At 33.9% G+C, this 23,103-nt stretch overlaps 1 protein-coding gene across 4 annotated transcripts in view; it reads left to right on the forward strand.

Moving 5' to 3' along the window:
• Positions 1–2,012: 2,012 nt before the first annotated feature.
• Positions 2,013–23,103, forward strand: part of LOC126811732 (titin) — a 128,941-nt gene continuing 107,850 nt past the window's right edge. For 3 of the 4 annotated variants that reach the window (XM_050537588.2, XM_050537590.2, XM_050537592.2), the window contains exon 1: positions 2,013–2,223. In XM_050537588.2, coding sequence (XP_050393545.1) covers positions 2,161–2,223 — 63 coding nt within the window. In that variant the 5' untranslated portion in view covers positions 2,013–2,160. The remainder of the gene's footprint in view (positions 2,224–23,103) is intronic. The other variant, XM_050537587.2, reaches the window with a different exon arrangement.

The following is a 23,103-nucleotide window of genomic DNA, read 5'->3' on the forward strand; positions in this document are numbered from 1 at the left end:
TGAAAACCAAAATAGGGTCCCGGGACCATATTTAAACTAACGAATACAGCCCTGCAACATATGCATTAATTTACCACCCCACTTTGTTATAATATAGGGTCGCCAGACTAAGCCCGTGGGTTTTCCCTGGTTCCCCCGGTTTCCACACTGCTAAAGACCCAATCTGTTTCACAGAGAATTACGAGTCTTCTATTGTAGAGGCCTAGCGAATATTCACTGCTGATCAGTGTGCTAAAGACCCTAAACCAATAGTTTACATAAGGAAGAAAGGATTGTTAGACACTATGCCCAGTACGTTTTATTTTTAGCCTATAATAAAAACAATTCTCCTTCTTAGATTTAGCGGGTCATCATATGGTTTATTTATCGGTAGACTTTACCAAATTTGGTTCCAATACATAGGCCTATTATCTTTTTTTAGCATTATTTTCCAATGAGATGATGAGATGATTAAGTCGAATGTGCTCTGCATGTACGAATGTAAATCTCTTTTCTGAGTGAATAGAATAGCCTATTTAGGGGCGGGTGACCGCTGAATTTGCATGACGAACAAGATCCCTTAGGGGTACAAAAACCCAATATTTATATCGTTAGCGGGTTATTTTGGACTGTGTGAAACATGCTAGCGTTATATTTTAGCAGATTAAATTGAGCCATGGTATATGTCTGACACTGGATGGGCTTTATGATTAATTATGAAATGGTATTAACGCCATATACTGTTCTGCTCCGACTCGGCTGATGGAGAAGGGTATACGCCATACAGTGTGCTACAAGTGACATTTTGCCCGGACAGCGATACTATACGGCCTAATCTTATTTAGAATTCCAACCTTCATGGATTCTTATATACGTGCTCGCCAATCTGTACACGGGACCTCCGTAAATCGTCCCATCCGAACGAATATACGTTGTCGCTTGCCAGCCCCCCCTCACCCGGAATACACCACAAGAGGGGGGGGGGGCCAAATCGGAAAATCCGTCAAAACCTCTAAAATCTCTAAACCCTATATAACACAAAACGTGCCATTGCGTCTCCGTCACCCATCTCCTACTAATGGTTAAAGAAAGATAAAATGAAACAAAGAACCAGGGGCCTGTTTTACGAAATTTTAACTAAGATAAAATCCAAATTTGAGTAATTTGGTTGGATATATTGATTTTAGTGCTTAGCCAATCAAAATTGAAGTATCTACTAAAATTTGGATTTTATATTTAGTTAAGATTTCGAGAAACGGGGCCCTGGTATAAAAATACAATAAAACTGCTTTGTCTTGTGTACATGTAATTGTTTATGTGTATAGTGCGGTCCATACCTGCACTAATTAACGCCACTAAGATGTTCCACAATAAATAAACAAAAACACGTGTTGTAGTTTTGCCTTGAAATAATGTGTGTGACATGTGCATACTGATGGGCCAAAGGTGATGAGTTAGTTGTATTTTACGTCCGCTTCCACCGAGGTGATATCGCAGACAATGGGCCAAAGGAGCAGCCAAGGCCTAATATGGGCCAAAGGAGCAGCCAAGGCCTAATATTCCGAAATTGAATTTTCCTGAATAAAAATAGGCGCTGTTAATGGTTTATCTACTTTTTTCATTTATCTTTTCATTTGTTTTTCTTCTCTTTTATCCTTTCTCTTTTAACCCCTTTCAAATCTAAACCCCCATTTACTTTTTTCCCCCAAGGATTATGGGTTAGGGTTAGGGTTAGTGCCCATTAACTTGGGATTGAAAATATCATCTTTGTGAAAAAAGGGCCGCCTAAAAATTTTACTTTTAGCCTAAATCTAGCTAACTTCATGACTGTGGAATTTTATTGTGTCCAAATGTTTTGGGATTTTTCAAACCCCTTTCTTCTCACATGAATGTTTCTTGTTTATTACGCTGCAAAACACACCTTGTGAGCTTTTGTTCAAAAGGCGCGCGTCGCTCGGTGTTGATTGATCAGCATGTACTTAAAACCCCGTTATAAAAATGGACTCGACCGCTAATTCAAGCTGAACCAGTCATACTACAGTTTAGTGTCCTGTGAACCGGCCGGTGAGCCAAGCGTATTAAAACTTTTGTAACAAATTTTACCGTTGGATATATCTTATAAATCTATATCACGAGGATTTCGTATTACCTATGTAACAGCTAAGAATAAGAAGATTCAAAATGCCATCAAGAAATACTGTGACGGAAGAAGAGCGGCATATCGACGACAACTCCGCCGATGAGGTAAGAGTCACTTGAATACTTGAATGGAGACAGTTAAATTTTTGTAGGCCAAGCAGAGGTACATTTACATGTAGCAAGCTGAATGTTTGAAAACTTTTCGAGCTTCAATGTTTACAAGCGCTTATAACATCCCCACTGGGATAAAAACAAATAACGGCCCACATAAATGTTGCACGTGCACTGATATACCATGGTTGTACAATCATATAAAATATAATAACGGAATGTCAAGACAACTGGTCTAACTTTCAAAGAAGTTTATATTACGTGACCTCGTATCGTGTGGATGAATTGCTGTAGGCCATAACCACAGGTACGGTATAATATCTGTGAAAATGTCAAGACAGCCCTCACCTGTACCGATTTAGAGTTAGACATTGACTGAGCACACTCAAGATCCTGACGTTATTTTTAACGTTTGGTAGTATTTTTTGTGTAAAGACAAAGTTACATAGATGAATTAAGTTGCAGATAAACAAATATTTTCAATGTCAACAAGCAAGCTTTCCATGTAAAAGTATTTATAGACCCAATAATATGTAAATTGTGTAAGCCTATTAAGGACTCCCTTTTACCACCTACAAATACATGTATGAATTGACAAGTACCAAACACATTACAGGTAGAGGTATGCCTGACTTGCTGACAAAAGAATTGTCTGTAAAGGAATCAGATCAAATTCATCTAATTGTTCCAGTGTGCACACGAAAAAATAGGCTACAAAATAAGTTATGATGCCACGAACAGGTATATGTAGCCTATCCTTTATAATAGATCCAAGCAAAATAGAAAGAAAGAAATCCTCCAAATGAAGGAACCCATTCAATAATAATAGTTTTTTGCACTGGCAAACAATATGAAATATTTTGTGATTTATTAAAATAAATTTGATCATCTTTTAAAGGGCTACGGTACATGTACATAAATAACATCGGAAAAACACTAAACTTAAGGAATTTTTTACATAATAGTATGTTGTACCCAATGCTACCTACATGTAGTAAAAAAGAAATATAAGTTAATTCGTACATTGGCAGACACACCAAACCCAGCAAATGCCAACTTGAAAATTTGGTTTAGAAATAGAATTGAAATTAATCTTACACTCAATCTTATGATGATATCTAAGTCTGGTTGTCCCCACATCAAAATACATGTACACCTTAAGAGTTAAAATTTCACTCAGGTTGTCCAAATGGCAAATCATTAAAATCTACCTTGAAGAGTTAAATTTCACAACCAGTACTGTAAATAGAAGTAATTAAATTTCCCCCTTTTTGTAGGCTACCCTCTTTTTTCAGATTTTGTAAAATATAAATATGTATATCTGCCCCTGTAATATAGGCCTATATATATGTTGATAATTTAATTCTGTTAATTCATAATTTTATTTGTCATATACTCATAGTATTAATCATCATCACTTGATCATTGATGTTTCTTTCAACTTTTGTTTAATGTAAATTACCCTGTATTGATGATGACTAATTAAGTCTTACTCAACCCTAAAGAAAAACTTAATTGATTACTTCGAGTAAAACATATCGGCAGTTCATTTGTTTCGGTATACTATTTATCTAGCTTACAGGTATGGAACAGGTGAAACCTGTATACATCTTTTGATTATTTTAATAAAATCATTTTATACATGTATAACTGTGGTTCCTCTACATAACATTATTAAACCTAAAAATTTTGTTCACATTTTGTATATTAGTATTATTAGTGATAACTGAATACGTACAATTATACTGATGGAGTAATTTTAATTGCATCGTGTTAGCAAATGGCATGAATGAGTCATGATTGATTTTACTTGTTACAAGGGTATTTGATATTAATTTTACTCGACTCCTTTGCATTCAATATTCATCAAGTGCTGGGATGTCTCTCACAAAGAATTTTATTATAGTCAATTATGCAATCATGCAAGTTGATTTGTTGGCAGATTCTGATTTTTACAACTGAGTCACTGCCTTCGAAATACCATCATGACATTTCTTAATTTGACATGCTGCTATATGAATGGGTTGGAATCCAGGGAGTTCACTTGTATTACTATTATGTTAAAACAACTGTAGAATTATAGCTAAACAGATGAAATAAGCTTGTTATTCAAATTAAAAAGAGCAGCTTTCACAACGTTGCCATAACAGGGATGAGTTAAAATTTAAAAAACTTTATTTCAGTCTTTGATTGGATGCCCCTCCCCCCCCAGCCCCCTGAATAGATGCCTGAGGCCTTCACCTCAACTGCCCCCCTACCCGCTCTCTGCATGCCACAGTGCAGGTGAGCGTATTGTATTACCTGGTAAACTATGTTATATCTTTTAGTATTACTCATTATGTTCATCATATCCCACACATGAACAAGAAGTTTTATAGTAAGCTGACACATGTTCATTAAATCCATGGGTAGTTTTCAAGTATATAATAAATACTGTATACATTAGGTGTTGAAGGGAAATCTAAACAACCTTTCCTGTGTTAGAAAGATTTACAATTCTAGAGTAACTACCCAGTTTACATATTTTCCTCTGATAACTGGGGTTTTAATGTGTTATATAAACTTTTTTGTTAAAAGATTTCTTAGCAGAAATATGTAAATTCACACAGTTTTAAAAACATCCCACAAGAAATAAAAAAAGAACACACCACAAAAATCAAACATATTGGGTTTGAGGAGGTGTGTTGATTTTATGTATAATGGATCAACTTTTTTTTCAACACCCATGGGTAGCAGTCGAGGTGGGGAGTTGGGTAGCAGAATGGTTTAATGTGTACACTTTAGATCATAAAGTCTGTCATTATGTCAAGTGGCATGGTTTTGCTTGTACGCGACAAGGAATAGGGTTGTGTCCAACCTCATGGGTTTTCTCTGTGTTCTCCGGTTTCCTCTTACTGCTAAAGTGAATTATTGAAATTAAATTGAACCATATGTTAGTCCCAAAATGACTGTACAATCAAGTACAGTTCTTATGAAACAGTTTTCATTTATATTGTTCAGGTTATCCATGAAATTAGACATGATAGAGTGAGTTAATAAGGCCATGTGAAAAAGTTGTCTGCTGACTAATACATGAATAGAGAAATGACTTCTGTTACCTTTAATAACCAATGGTTTCCACACTGCATCCATTGACGTTTTTATTACATTATTCACATGAAATTTTACTCTGTATACAATGAAGTTTTCTGTCAAATGTGTTGGATAAGCTGGGTGGACAGCATTATTTCAGATTTTGTAACAATATTAAATTAATAAAGGTGACAGCTGTTTATTTAATAAGATTAGAAGCATTTTAACTTTATATGTATGAACCAATATGTTACCGTAGTGCATAGTTCAGCTCTGAACGTAGGTCTCGTTACACTCGGACTCTCGAGTGTAATGAGACCTACGTTCAGAGCTGAACTACGTAGTGCAGTACTGAATGTTGATTTAGTATTTAAAAAGAATGGTCAAAGAACAAAAAGATTTGTAATAAATCAGTTTTCTTTTGATCAAATTGTATGGTGTACGTTATAATCTGCATCCTCTCTTGTCCATCGAGGGGTTGAGTGGACTAACACATGCACTTTTGATCATTAGATCAATAAAGGAGCTAAACCTCTAACTCAATATTTTCGATAACATTTGAAAATAGAAACATGAATGTGAATTCAATATTTGTCATTTCAATCAATATTGATGTTTTTATCTTGCCGTGAAAATAGTGGATACTAATATCCAATATTTAAAACATAATGAATATTTTAAAATCGGTACACAAAGTCGTGTATTTCTATTTGTAATGTACAAAGACAAACATACATGTATCTACAAGACGATGCAGAAGTAATTCACGAAGACAAAATAATAATAAAAAACATGTAGAATGGTCAAAGTAGGTGTAATCAACTGCCATTCAGTTTGGACTGTTCACCGAATATAATTGATTCGAAATACAATTACGATTTAAAAAATTAAATGTAATCCCACTTTGTATACTGTACATTCATAGAACATTAATATGTGCTTTTAGATACATTTTCATCTATTTTAAAGTTCCGTATGCCCTTTAAGTCAAGTGACATGGTTTCGATCCCAAGCTTTTACATGTCAAAAAGTATGATCGTATGCCTAACCTGGTGGGTTTTCTCTGGTGCCTGAAGTTTCTTTCCATTGCTAAAGACCATACACAAGCGAATTATTGCAATAAAATGATAGCATATGTTAGTCTTGAAAAAACCCTTTAGATACATTTGCGAGCTTTTACTGTATTATGTCCCTTAAAAACGATTCCCTGGTGATGGTGAGGAGGAGGATGAAACGATACCAGTGCCAATAAACAGAGAGCTGATTTCCTGCCTTTTAAAAGAAAGTTGTATCTGCATGAGAGAAATATTATTTAAATCAATATCTTGTTAACCATAAAGTTGTTATTAAATAAATAACGTTTATATTAATGTCATTATGACCTGATAAATTTAAAGATACACAATTATGTCTACTGCAGGTTTTTCTTGTGGCCTCAAATGTTATATGAATTATCAATTAGACATTTATTCACATGACAAGCCCATAATAATTTAATAATCTAATTTAAAAATGGATAATCAATACTTAGTTTATTATGGTAGCTGTGTAGTTGGGCCTTACCTATCCATTTGTACATTTTTGACCTAACTGGATAAAATTTACATATTTGATAGATATATTTAATAGAAAGGATAATATATTTGAAAATGAATGAAATTTTTTTAAAGTTTCATTTTTAGAAGTTTGGAACTTTTCATGTAATGACAAGCTCTGATTAATTTAGAAAATTACCTCTCTTCTTGTCCTGCGAAATAAAAGAAGTTATTATGGTGGTAATGAGAGTAGTATTTGTTTAGTTGTAACCTATGATTAGAATTAGTTTAGTGGACTTTTTACAGATTGACAGTATTAACAGATTGATAGAGTAATGAATTGTCAACAAACAGGGATATTGATCAGGGTTATTAGTTGATAAAAACAAGACGGAGGGACCTTTAACAAACTTGTATCAATAGTAAAACTGGAGATTGCAATGTCTATCAATGTTTATACACCACTCAATCCAACAAATTGTAACACAAGGTGACCAATTAAAGATCCAACCACTGGCCGATAGATAGTTTACGAACCACTGTTTGCTCAGCTTGAATAGCTTTTTCTTATAAAGATAATAAGTTTTTAGGAAAGCAAAAGTTACTCTGCATACACATTGTAGTAGATATTCATTTTTCTTCAATAACATGTACATGTGAATATTTAAGATATTATACAGTACTGCTCATTGGCACTGCCATTAAAAAGGGGCGTAATAATTCTTATAATAATTATTAACTACCTGTACATTAATTTTTGCTTATTGTTGTGACATCATGCCAAGAAATATTACACCATTTTCCAGTATGTTCATCTTAGTGCTTTGGGGGTTTGGAAAAACAAATAAAATGAAATATGGTGTAACATCCCACTTTTCTACAGTGAAAAATGGATGATACAGAGTAGACGTGGAATAAAATTCCATTGATATTTAAAAATCTGTCTGTGCATTTGAAACAAAATTTATAATGGTTTTGGTACAATGTACATCAGTTGTTCCTGACAAAATGTTGGGTGCTTCTGAAATAGTACCTGGCATTGTGAAGTTCATGCCAATAGTGATGCTCAGATTTGCACTATCATGACATTTCAGTTACTTTAATGGGTAATATTTTTTAACGAGTCATTATCAGTAATTGTATCTACATGTATACATGTATCTGCCGATATATATTTCGCTGTCAACATCTGATATCGGTAAAACTAATAATAACCATATCGGCACATCACTGGTGCCAATAATATCAGTGGAAACAGAGAAAACTTCAAATCAGTGATAGACAAAATGACAGACACCAGGGGGATTATGCCTGACAAATCCTTGATTTGTGCCTCAGACAATGTCTGTGACAGGTTCCTTATTTTTAGACTTACGTGTCTGGATTATTATACATCAATAAAAATACAATCAACAAGGTCTGACATTCTGTATTGCAATCATGATGATTTCCCCCAGTACATTATATTATACTAATCTTTATTATTGATGGATGTGCTAATAGTCCTCTTCTTTCATTGTCGATGTGATTGAACACATGTAATATGTCTGACGCTTACATCGTTCATGTACGAGACATTACGTGCTGATGATGTGAGAATTGCAGTAGCACGTCTGTCAATAGATCAATTGCGATTTTACTAAATTGGTAATCCAGTATTAGCGAATAGGGAATTCAATAAGCTACATGTATTATCACCATTTTATCACCAAGTTGTATTGAGTTCTGTGGAGGTTGAAATGATTTTTGTTTCACCTTCAGCAGAAAACTGACAAATAAATATAGAAATAAATGGATCTGTGTCTGCTTAATCGCCATCACCCATCTTCTGTAGCCAGTTAAGGGAATTTTAAACTGGTAGTAAACCTACATGTAGACCACGCTAATTTGTGTCCCCGGCATCATGGACACGATACAGGAATACATGTACATGTAGTATAAATATAAGCCCCCAACGTGAGTCCACTCAGTCTTACAAACCTAGTCACTGATTCTGAGGGAAAACCAGGTCTAAATAGCCCATTTTATCTCTTACCTGTATGTAAATATAATTTAATAAAACTGACGTCTCTCTTTAAACAAGAGACTCTGATTCCAAACTGATCCATCCTGTCAAAAATGTACATCTACATGTAGGTTATGAAAACTGATCAAACCCACAATCAGATCCTAAAAATAGATTGAACTTTTTAAACTTTATTTGTATTAAATTCATATTGTATACTGCTACACGGTTATTATTACACAAAGCTGGCATGTCAGAACACATCTCTTTTCATTTTATTTGAAATGAATTATTTGCTTATTGAATACCTTTAGATCCGTAAATATATAACGTTAATGTAATATTCACACTAGGCTATAAAATGTGCACTTACTGACAAATATATTGATGTCTCTGGTGACGCTTCTTAATTTAGTTCATCTATAGCTATACATAATTTAATAAAGAGATATTTAATAGGTAATAAAACTTATACAGGAATTGGATTCCCTGTGGAATATAAACACGCATGGCATGTACATGTATTATTAAAGTTAAACCATGTACATGTATGTGTCTCAGCCATGGCATTTGGAAACAAAATTCAAAAATGTAGGTGTGACCACTTCAGATATATAATCCAAATAAATAATAAAATGTTTGATTCTTTTGATCCAATGCACAATTGCACTTTGCATGCAGTTATAAAAAATGTATGAAATAAGTATGACTGTTTTTGGAATAGATTTAGTACATAATATGCAGATCTACATGTAGATATTTCTCAACTGTATGTAAATATGTACATGGAACATAATAAATAAAAATACATAATAAGACCCCTATGCGCAAGCAAATTATGGAAATAAAATTGAACCATATGTTAGTCCCGAAATTACCTAGTTTGTGTCGAGTGGACGTTAAACCCCATTTCTCTCTCTCTCTCTCTCTCTCTCTCTATTATTATATGCTTCAGTCTCGTACAAACTCCCCATAAATGTGCTCATGTGCTTTTTACAAAGACATTGTGCTTTTTACAAAGACATATTATAGAACAATACACTAAAAAAATGGGATAACAAGTACAATAGTAATATTTGGACCAGAAGCCAAGTATGACGTCATCACCGCCACCTTGAAATTTTGACATAATATCAAAAATCAGCCTGTGAGTCGATGGACAATTGTCCAAGGAACAAGCATGTCAAGTTTCATGTGAGTCTTACATGTACATGAATTGGTCGCCCTCAAGAAGAATAACAATAAGAGTAGCACTTGGGACCAATTCCTGGTCTAAAAATATAAATGCTGGAGATAGAAATATTTAGATCTAATAGATCAGTGTGTATTGATATTTGATCATCTTTTGTAAGGTTCTATAACTTTTACAACAAAACAATCAGTGAGGCATAGATGTCTACCATTATCTGTTGAAATACAGAACATTATTACCATGGATGAAATATTGAATTTACATTTATGTCTATTACATGTATAGTTGTTTACCATACCTGAAAAATCAATACAACATAGTATATTTATGGCTTTATATTGTAGTTGTATGATTAATGATTAAGATAAGTTCAAAAACAGTAGAATACCTGGACATATATAGTTTCATCAAGATCTAGATATTTAATAAATATTAGCGATTTATATGTTGTCCAAAATAATCATTTGTAGAAATAAAATGATGTTTGATAGATTGAGTTAAAGAGCGAATCAAGTGACCAAACAATATTACAGGTGTATCCAGTGGTTACTATATACATATTATGGCAAATTCACGGCTATCTGGGTAAATTTTTTCGATGTATTACCGTTTTAGTATCAGACAGTTAATTTTTCAATTACAGTCTTAATCCGGTTGATTGGCTGGTGACGTCTCAATGACTACACATACAATATACATTATTATGATCTCATCAATGTCTATGCTAGGGCCTATGTTAAATGCTTCCACTAGTGACAATTTTTTGTGACCTAGTGATGAGCAAATAAGCCACACTCGGTTACACGTGTGTAGTGTTTATGGATGGATGTATGTATATTTTATGTCAATCATCTGTAGAGAGTTTGCCTTCATAAATTTAGAATGGATTTCAGGAGGACTAAAATTAAGCGCACTAGGGCGACTAACCAGTCAATTTTTGTTTGGTATCCGGTCTTCATATATACTTTACCCGGGGAAAGCCAGGACCGCCTCCCTGTCACCACCGCACCACCTCCATTCCATTGTAACCTAGTTGAGATACCTTAAAAAGGGATATGCCCCTCTCTTCCCCCCTTCACCAACCCACCACCATTCCATTGCAACTTCGGATCGAGTTCAAAATTATGCTAGCTATGGAAATCCCACGGCATTTTCTAATACTAGAAAAACTTAGTGCATATTATACATTTCAATAACCCAGTCTGGTTATCCAGATAGTTCCCATATTATTTTAAAAGAAATAGTCAAATGGGTTGGGAGTGTTAGAGTCTATGCGAATAAACATTTTTATAATGGCAATTCTTTAGCTGTCTCTCTGTTCACCAATAATGGAAGCAGTTGCTCCAGTGATACAGCACTGCACTGGTCCACCCGAGACTCGTTTGCTATGATCCCAGACGACTCTATATAAGGGAACATCCGCATAGATCAAGTACGAAATGAACGAAAGTAGTCCCTTCATGAAAGAAATCTGGGATGGCTACTCCGACTAACACCATACGATAAGAACTTAGTTCAACAGACCATTTGATTCGCTAATCCCATCTGATATAGTGAATCCAAGTAAAAACAAAATTTTGAACTACGGTATATAAAGAAACACAATAGGATCTGTATTTTAATCAGATTGGGTTAATTTGAAGAAATATTGTTGACGTAATGGCGTCTGATGCTGCAATTAATTAAGTACATACATGTAGTGGAATTAATTGAATACAAATGCATGACATTCCAACATATCATTAATGTTGTTTTTTATTCTAGAAGATTCATGTAGGAGATAAAGTGAAAGGACAAGGTAGATAATGTTTCCATGCTAATGTACATTTAATTGATTAGTTCGCACAATCAATAATTTATATTATGCAAGCGCTCGTAAATTACGACTGTACTAAAGTTATTATCGATTATAAAATATATTGCATTAGAATAGCGTTAAAATGAAACAACTATAGACTAAGACTTTGCCATAATGAGAAATGAATGTACATGTGATTTGTTAAAGTATAGTGAAATGGTTGATCGATTGAATATATATTTTTATGTGCAATGAAATAGGGTTGTGCACCAACTAAGTTATTAAAGACTGTGCAACTACATGTACATGTAATATACATTTGAACAATTGACAGTACATAGGTTCCATATTTGTTACAAAGCATTTATGCAAATTGTTACTTGATGGTTTCTGGGGTGTTGATAGATCAGTGGTGTTTTGGAGGGTAGTTATTTTTTCTCCCATAACAGGGTAGACTCGGTTTGGTCATATTTATAATCAGTAATAGTAGTAATTAATTCTTCACCATGCTTCCTCATTCTTGAGTGGTCAGGTCTTTTTTATCATAGCTGGGCTAGAATGGAGTTCATCAACTTTGTGCAGTCTGTGATCTGCTTTAGCTCTGCCTGGTAACCCATCCCGGTTAGTGGACGCACTGGATTCTCACTATTTATTCATTGGAGAGGGCCTACCTTCTTTTTGATTTAGGAAAACAACCGTGTGATAGATGGTCATCCAAATCACCAACAGGCCTGATTTCCTTTTGGCAACAGTCTAAAACAATCAGCTTACCAATTTCATCTCATTGTTTTCTTGTCACTTAGTGTTTTGATCATGGGAATCCACCATCACCTTATCATGGTGATATTTATTTAAATGTCTAGACTGTATATGGTTCTTTAAGATATATTATTAATACTTCAATTAGTTTGCTTTTATTTGCCCATATTCAAATGTTGTACACACGTAGTTGTATATTATTGTCACCTCTGTCAGTTTTTTGGTCAGTTGAGTTCACGGGACATTGAGTTTGTGTTCATGAGACAAAGAAATCATATTTTAATAATTTTCAATGATTGCTTTCAGAGTTAGGGTTGATCACTCTGGAAAATCTTGTGGAGTCCCTAGAGACTGAAGTTCGATTGACTTCACATTCATACACCATGTTTATTTGCAAAGGACTAAAAAGTATATTGATTTTCATTGATTTCTAATGTTCAGATATTTGTCCTTTTTTTTTATCATGTGAAACATATTTGTGGCCCCTCTAAGGGCTAAATTTATCGTTTGATTGAGACTTAAAATTTATACACAGTATTCATGTTCATGAGACAGAGAATCATATTGATTTTCTGTTCTTCTGAATATGTTTTTATATTTTTATACACCTACCTGACATGTAGTTGTATTATCTTTACCCTCTTCATCGATCTGTCTACTTCCTTGTAAAAACTCTATAGATGGTAAATAAACGCTTTCAGAATTCAGAATTGGGCATGTATTAAACTGTGACCCGGGTATCATTTAATCTTGTGTATGTAGCTCAGATTTCTTTCATGTTCATTCAATATCAAAATTTTGTATGAAAAATTGTCTAAAATCTCCCCAAATCATCTGATTTGTACAGGTGTCGAGTTTAAAGCTGACCATTTAATTTTGATATGAGCGTCCAATTTACAAGCATTTAATTTGCCGATCACTGTTCTAAAATAAATAACCCAAACGATATTTGATATTGAATGAATTTGAAAGAAATATGTGCTAAATACGCAAGATTAAATGATACCAGGGTTCAAGTGTTATCTGCAAACACATTTAGAATTTTTAATCGCTTGAATTGTCTACCGTACGGTATTTACGATTTCTATTTCTAACTTGCTGGAACTCTTACTTTACATGTACATGTGGTGACGATGAATTTGGTGATGTTTTTTTTTTTGTTTTTTTTTGCACTAGAAGTTTTGAGACTTTTTCATTCTCAAAGGACATGCTTCTTCAAAATCTGATAAAAGAATAAGAAGTTAAAGGACATAAAAGATATTTTTATTGATTAAAACGCTAGGCATGTCATGTAAGATTAATGACAAGTAACTGTTAGATCAGGGTGAACAACCTTTTACATACATGTAGGGTCTTGAGCAGTAGGAGGAAACCAGAGGTCCCAGAGAAAACCCACGAGGTTGGACAGGCGACCTTACCCCTTGTGACATACAAGCTGGAAATGGACACCACACCTCTTGATTTAATGATCTAAAGTGCACATTAGACCAGGTCACCCAAGCCCGCCCTTATGCAATAGAGTAACAGTGTGTTGAAGAATAGGAATTAAAATGTATCATTCAGAGAAAGATGCTAAGTGTACAATCGGAAAATAAAATAGTAATAAATAGTACATGTATATACAGCTCTATTACAACCTAACCCATTTATGTTTAAGTACTTCATAGTAAAAGTTACTGTTATTTGATGAATAGGCCACAACAAAACAAAAAAAATCCCAATGTAAATGTTGTAAAATCTAGTTGTAGTTTGTGATAATATTTACTATAACTATACAGCCATGTGTCAGGATGATTCATATACATGTATTATTTTTATGATTGACCTAGAGTGATGCTTTCTCCTTTTGTCAAAACAGTTTATTGTACTTAATAATGTACATGTAAGACCTGAAACCTTCAGGCATGAAACTCCTTTTCTATTCTACCAAAATCTGACGTACTGAGAGAATTTTATGTGCCAGAGCAAGACAAATTGTCCAATCTCACCTCTCCCACACATGTGCAAAGAAATGAAGACCATCGGATTGAGGGGTGGGGGGTCTGTGGCACAAATACCAGCCATGCTGACATAAATAAATTATGGCCCCCCCTGGTCTTCATGGCACAGGGGTGATATATGGACTCCAAAGGCACAAGATATGCATTGCCTGTTTGTAGTAGAATTAAGCAGTTTTAGATAAAAGACCATAAACTGTGAAAAGATGCTTTAATTGATCAAATGGGAAACAGGTTGTGATGTATATTATGTATGGACAACCTCATACATCGTATTCATGTACCTTCTACCTTCTATGAAAATATTTAATGCTTTTTCCATGTATGTCAGCTTACATATGACTAACCAACCTGAACTTTGAATATCTAATTACACTGTCCTACAATAGAGTTAAAATATCCTAGCTGAAAAATAATTTGAATGAATGCAGACTAAAAAATTAGTCACACATTTAGATGCATAACTATGAAGGGGAGGTAGTTTAATTCAAGCCAGAAACATCATCAGAATTTTCAATTTACGGGTAATAGAAGTACAATTTGTTAATAAAGAAAAATTTAATGAAGGAAGAAAGAGTTTTAATGGCTGATTTTCAAGAGCTTCTGTAAAATAAACACCAAACAAATATATATCATGTTTCCCGCATTCATGAATTTTGAATTTTATCATAGTTGAACATAATCAGATAACAGATGCTATCGTTCTAGTGGCATCATTTCAATTTCTTGTTTAAGTACATTACTTTACATGTTCTGAAATGTTAAATATGAATAATAGCATCTTGGTGTAACGATTGCCCATAATGTATTATACAGGGGGAGGGCAGCTAAATGGTCTAACATGTAGTTTACATGTAGATCATACAGTCTATCATCGAGTCAAGGGGGTGGTTTCAGTCCCACACCTGTACAGACAAGAAGTGGGGTCACCTGTCCAACCGTGTGGGTTTTCTCTGGGTCCTCTGTCCCCCCCCCCCCCACTTCTACAGAGACCCATATATACAAGCTAATTATTGAAATTGAATTGAAAATGACCTACATGTAGTTGGTGTTGGGTAGACGTTAAACCTAATTCATCTCTCTCTGTAAGTATTGAACTTTTTGATTGATTCTGCATGCATGTCAATAATAATAATGGTGAAAATCTAGGAATGTATGGAACGAACGATATAAATGAGAGAGGTTGTGAATGGGTGGGGGGGTGAATGTTTGAACATTGGAGTGAATGTAAAAGAATCAGACAGCTGGAAATCGAAATAACAGTAGACTGGAGTGCCGCTCTCCAGGAAAAATTTCCTTTCCCTCATAGCTAAGTGAAGAATAATTGGATGTTATATAAACCCCATTTCATTTGTTTTTGTGAGAACAAAATAAAATTTAGATTCTTGACCTGTACAACAGACAGGTCAGTTTGACATCCCTTAATGCCCACACAACTATTCCTTAACACGGCTACATGAAGTGCTTTTAGCTAAATGTAGAAGTGAATAATGTTGTTGACCCTGCTGAGCCGTATAGTTATATAACGTGCAACATAATCAAATATTGATGAATGTTTTTATACAATGCATGTAAATGTACCAGTATTATATTGATTTACCATTTATTGTATACATCATCATCAGATGTTAGATAATTTTAACGGATAAATAAAATATGGTGAGGTATTCAGCAAAAGAAATATATTCATATACATAAAGCATCATACAAAAGAATATATTAAGTGTATTCCTAACAAAAAGGAAAATGGAATAAGCCATGTGAGTCAGCCCGGCACCACCTTTTCATCAGAATGTGTCATAGCAACTTGTAGCTTTTATGTAGAATTAATCATACTGAAATATAAGAGGATTGAGTGCCAGGAATTGTGGAGTTGTTTCCCCTGAACTATGGTACCATTGAAATGATAAGTCCAATAACTGTTGGAAGCATACATATAGCTATATTGGGGTTTTTTTGCTAGTGATTATTAAGACTTATGTTTTCAATACTTACTTAGGGTCTGGGGAAGAGTTCTCCTACCCCAGTATTTTTTGACAATTGTACTTAAATTTATTTTTAAGAAAAAACCATTGAGGCCTAAAAAAAAATATTTTTGTTTCCGGAAAAATGGGTGTTTTTGACCAAGAAGTATTTGCAGATTTTATATGCCCACATTTTGATATTTAGTTGTATTCATGGTAGCTCTGGAGGCTAATATTATTACCCAATTGACATGAAATTTATGCACACTGGTTAGATTGAAGAAGCCTGTCTATTGTTATTACCCTTATGATTCCAAATAATTATTAATGTATTAAATATTACTTTTAATGTTTGTGAGAGCACTTGTACTCAAACTGTTACTGATTTTCTATTACATGTAGGATACTTCTTTTAAATCTACAACTGATATTAACAGTGGCGTGCGGAGAGAAGGGAGGAAGGAGGAGGGGGTGACGGCCTTGGGCATCCATTTCGGGGGGAAGGAGGGGCATCCAATCCTTAAGTGGAATCAAAATTAATTTTTTTTTTTAATTTTAAAATTATCGCTGTTGACTTTGTAAATTTGAATAAAAAGTTTATTTTGTCTGTTATTACATGTTTGAATGTTCTTTTCTCACATTACTGAGACCCCATACTTGTGTCTTGGGGGCATACTATTAAGGGCTTGGCCCTGGACATCACTAAACCTCTGCATGCCACTGGATAAATGAAATATGTATGAGTTTCATACTGTTCTTCTCTGACTGGGCTAATGAGAGAGAGAGAGAAATGGGGTTTAACATCCACTCGACACAAACTAGGTCATTTCAGGACTAACACATGGTTCAATTATATTTCAATAATTTGCTTGCGCGTAGGGGTCTTTAGCAGTGGAAGGAAACCAGAGAACCCAGAGAAAACAAATGAGGTTGGACAGGCGACCCTACTCCTTGTCACGTACAACTGGGGAATCGAAACAACGGCAGTTGACTCAATGGCAGACCTTATGATACAGCGCGCACATGCTAACCATTTGGCCATCCCCCCCCCCCCCCCCGACCCCCTTGGCTAATAAAGATGGGCATACTCCAAACAGTGTGCTATAGTGGAAAGTTTGTCCAGACAACGGCGCAATATCCTACTCTTATATCAAATTCCAAGGGATCTTTTATGTGCACGCCAATGTGTACACAGAACGTGTTTTTTTGTTCCTTCCGAACGACTATGCTTTGTCCCTTGCCAGGCTCTCTACAGAATAATGATAATGTCCTGTAATATATAATTAATGTAATATGATCCAAACACTAATAAATATAAGTGTGAGTAGTTTATAGATTAATAATTTATCACAGTCCATCATATCTCTAGCTTCCCTACTACATATATGTATTATATGTCAGTTCAAGACCGTATGGCTGACTGTAGTACTTTCCTTTTTTTTCTCGCAAACCAACAGCTGAAGTATGACTTTAGCTAATCTTTATATTGATTCCATATGTTATGTAAATTGTACTACTGGAACACTTCTACGTTGAGGTAAATATTATATAGAGTTGTCTGCCCCTTCACCATTCCAAGAGAACTATTATACTCCTGGTAGGGTGTACAGTCAATAATACAGCAGAGTGGTATATTAAAAAAACAGGGGTGTGTCCAGCAATATGGCTCAGATGGTAAAAATGTTTTTTTGACTTTATATACTATAAATTTATATACTGTTTGTAAATATGCAATATGAATAGTGTTTTTCTACAAATGACATAGATATTTGTATGTTTTGTAGCTTTGATTAACCAATAACAATTAGCATACAAATAGCTCTTTACACACAAATGTTTAAATAAGTACATGTAGACTTTTCTATCATGTAAACTATTGCAAATAACATTCTATTCCTATTAGTATCTGGTTATATGAAATATGATTTGCCTATTGCTTTCTAAATTGATTATTTATATAGGATCAGACATGATTATATTTGTACAGCATTTATTCTCTAATAGAATTATGTTATTCAAGACTAGAAAATCTCACCTTGTTGTGCCTGTATACTAGGATATAATACATTAGATATAATTCAGTATGAACTATAAATTCATTTACATGTAGAATAGAGATTTACCAAATGAGTCCGATTAATGTGGAAGGGATATACAAGGCTATTTAAAGTTCATCCAGTGCCCATCTCCTCGGAACTCTGTAAATTGATTTTAACTACGGCCTCAAACAAACATATACATGTATCTATGGCTACCAGGTTCAATTTCAGTAAAATTGACTTACCTTAAAGTACGTGTAACTGTGCTTGATCTGCATTTTTCAGAGTATTTCAAATTTCAAACAGCTTAATCCACACTAATATGTACTTAGTTTGATTATTTAACATTTCAACCAAACCAAAATATCAACTTTGGATAATCTTCCAAATTAATCAGATTAAAAACAGTCCCATCAATTTGATTTTGCAAAGAATAAAAATGAAGATAGGTTTGTTTACATAGGTACATATAGCAGCATAAATTGATTGAATTTTAGTTTGTCATATCTTTGTAAATACTGAACGGAATTGAACCATTTTTACTAATATACCTATTTAGAGATTAAACTTTCACAGTATTGTAGTGTGCAAGGGATTCCTCACTCAAATCATGCTTCAAGAAAATAAAGTGGTATTAATTGATTCCAAAGTATAGAACTAAACATGTAAATATGATTATATAAGGTTTATTTAATAAGTGTTAATTTTATTATTTACCTTGTACAGGTAAGTGAGTTATAGGTATGGTATATTATTGATATACATGTATGTAATAGGGTTATACACATTTTACACATATACATGTACTTTTATTACCTGGTTTTGATAACAACACATTTTATACAATATATAGGTCAACAGTATAGCAATACAGCTGAATCAGCTATATGTATAATATATTTTACCTATGTATTATTACAACAGTTAAATAGTGGGGTATAAACTTATATATTATATAGAATTACATATAGAATTACTGTATAGTGAGTCAGAATTTAGGTTTATCATTCTGTTTATCAGCTGTCTGAAATGTTTAAGTTGATTAGACATTAAATGTCATGAGAATTCTTTATTTCATTTTCATAAAACAATAACAGTCCCACTATTTCTATTATTAAATAGGGTTTGGATGGCTGAATGATCTTATGTGTGTGCTTTAGATCATTAGGTCTGTCATCAAATCATGTGGTGTATTTTAGATCCCACACTTGTACATGACAAGGAGTAGGGTCGTCTGCCTAACCTCATGGGTTTTCAACAGGTTCTTTGCTTTTCTTCGACTGTTAAAGGCTCAATACCACTTTTGTTGTAACTGAATAATATGTCCCAATCTTTATTCTGGTCAACAAATTGTACTATTTTAGAATATTTCAATTAATTGATGATACAAATTTCATCTTAACACACCTTATTTAAAAATTTTGAAAAATTCAACATAATGGTTTGAAACGTCCAACGTAAACCTTTTCAAATGAAACTTCGATTTAAAAATATTTTCGAACCCTCTGGACAAGTAAAATAGGATGTAATGGATAATTTACACAACAGGTAGGACACTTAAACATCTAGTACTTAGATAGAGATATTATTTATTTTCTGGAGCTTTCAAGCCAGCAAGAGTGTTATTGTCCCTTTAAAGCTATGTACATGCAAGTGAATTATTGATGTGTTAGTCACGAAATGACCTAGTTTATGTTGAGTGGATGTTAAACCCCATGGATATATATACACAATATGATATAATGAATAAAGAAAAATTAATTATAGATACGACAGACAGGTTCCAAATAGATCAAAAATGATGAATAGAAAGCTGGAACACTGAGTCACCCTGTTAAATGCTCATTTTCTCCATATCTCACACATGTCTTTGATAATGATAAAATATGAGATTGAATGTGACAACCCTTATAATAATGTTAATTTGAATTTATATGTCTGTGTGAGAATAGATTGTAGGTACATGTACCTCTTGCTCTTCAAAAAAGCCAGAGTTGATCTGCAGCATTTCAACAGAATCTCAACTGAGAAAATAGGAAAAGACTGATAAGGAATCTCTATCTCATGTTGTTAGAGTTGACTTCAGGAAATCATTAAAATCATATGGAAAGTATCAGTTAATAGTATACGTAGTTGGTTATAGGAAGCCAGAGGTCTCTTTTGAAATATGTCATTTTTTTGTGTGTGGGGTGGGAGATGGGGGGTCTCCTGTGTTATTTGAACCATGTGTTTAAGTAGGCAGACACGGTTCGTTAAACTGTTTTAACTAAGAAGACACCTTGCCAAAATTCTAAGGTTAATACACAATGACACAGCTAATAGATGACAATCTGTAGGCCTACTTGTAGTATTGATATAAACAACTAAAGTGTTTATGGCTATATATATATATATATATACCTGTCTGTTATTTTTCACACTAATAATTATATAAATAATTTTTTCTATATATAACATTGTCTAAGATATCACTTCGGTGGAAGCGGGCGTTAAATAAAGCTATTTCACACACTGATATATTTACCATATCTAGCATCCATTCACTTGATTTGATATTTTTTTTTGTTTAATGCTTGCAATGTTGGTATGTTTGTCTTCTCCTATGCTGACTATTATATTAATCCTGTACCTTGTCTTGAAGCAGATGTAGAGCCACAAAAACAAACAAACTAATCTTGTTTGAACTGCAGGTTGACATGGATTATTGAGGTCAATTAAAACACAGAGCTTGACAGTAACAATATTCAGCCCATTATACATGTAAATACCTTGAGGCAGTTTGACCATAAAACGTAGCAGAAGCCTATCAGTAACTGGGTTTTATATTCTACACTGCAAACATACGACCTCAAATAACCCCTAAAACCAGCCTTTTATAAAATTTATTGTTTGTCTGACATGCATGGCAATCATTAGATAAGATGAGATGTTTATTCCATCAAAAGTCCATTAAGGATAGCATGCATACATATACACTTAGACATAGTCATATATACTTAATAATACATGATTACATAGACAACACATACATACAAACACTATAATACATGTATAGGGTTTCAATTTCATTCCACCAAATTTGATTTAGATCTCTTATTAAAAGCCAAAACATATATAAAGCCACTGCCTTGGCAGTCAATTTTGGTGGGTCAAAGAGAATAATAAATTTGTAGGAAATCTCAGATATGCATGTCAAACTGGTATTTGGTGTTCCAAAAGGAGTATGCATGCCCTGTCTCTTTCACAACACCTGTCATTTCTAATTAAGACAGAAACATATAAGTAAGTGAAAGAGATCTGTGATGATAAGACAAATCAACTGTTCCATTATAAAACTATGACATTTTTTTCCAGTTTAGGTCTTAAATAGAAATGAAATGGGATTTAATGTCCTACTTTTCTGCTCCATTCGGGCTAATGAAGACCATAGGCTTAAATATCACTAAAATGGTTCTCATTAAATTATTTGCTTGTTCAGTTATGTGAAGTATTGAAATTACATGTACCTATGCATGCATAATACATTTAAGAGAAAAGAATATAATGGCTGGATAAAAGAGTATAATACTGTGACTTGATAATCTTGACAAACTTACAATTTAGCGCAAAAATTGTCTTCAGGAGAAAAAGTCTTAGCCATGAAATTACACGACTTAAAAGTCTTTAGTGCTGAAATTTATTTTTCGCTTGGTGCTAATGTAGATTAGATTTTGTTGGCATCCAATTTACAGAAATGTCATGTGCATGATCCGATACACAATTACACGATGGTATATAGAATAGCTTGGTTTGGAATTTTTTAAAAAGAACAAGAGTAAATCACATTTGATCAAATAACAGTATTAGAATGCAGGTTTTCATGTATATTGCATGAAATGAAATTGAGGTTTATTATACCTTTCTGCTCCAACCCGGTTAATAAATTCGATCCTAAACCATATAGCAGTGAGGATTTTTTTTACTGCCATCTTGTTTTGATTTCCAACTGCCAGGGTATCTTCAACTTGCTGCCAGTGGCATAAACAGAACCTGGGTCCTCTTTCCTTCATCACTGACATTGGAACTGCAGACTTGAAACACCTGAGGAACTTTCTTTTCCAATATCGGGATCAAACTCACGACCTCCTGGTTAGTGAGCCAGCATCATACTTACTACCACCAAGTCACCATGACTCCTTATTTTGAATAAAAGACATAAGATAGATGTATGTTAAATCATGGATAATGTAGAATACGAAATGAAATGGGGTTTAACGACCTACTGTTCTGCTCGTACTGGGGTAATGAAGACGGGCATCCACCACACAGTGTGTTATGAGGGAAATTTTGCCTGGGCAACAGCACTATTGCTTACTCTTATATCGAATTCCAACTGCCAAGGGATTTTTTACCTGGATGCCGATGTATACACGGGACCTCATCTTTTTTTCCCATCCGAATGACTAGACAGTTGTCCTTGTCAGTCCCTCTGTCCTGCACCACTGACAAGGAGAAACCACGTCGGAAAATCTCG

This window comes from Patella vulgata, chromosome 2, assembly GCF_932274485.2.
Source record: "Patella vulgata chromosome 2, xgPatVulg1.2, whole genome shotgun sequence".
NCBI lineage: Eukaryota > Metazoa > Mollusca > Gastropoda > Patellidae > Patella > Patella vulgata.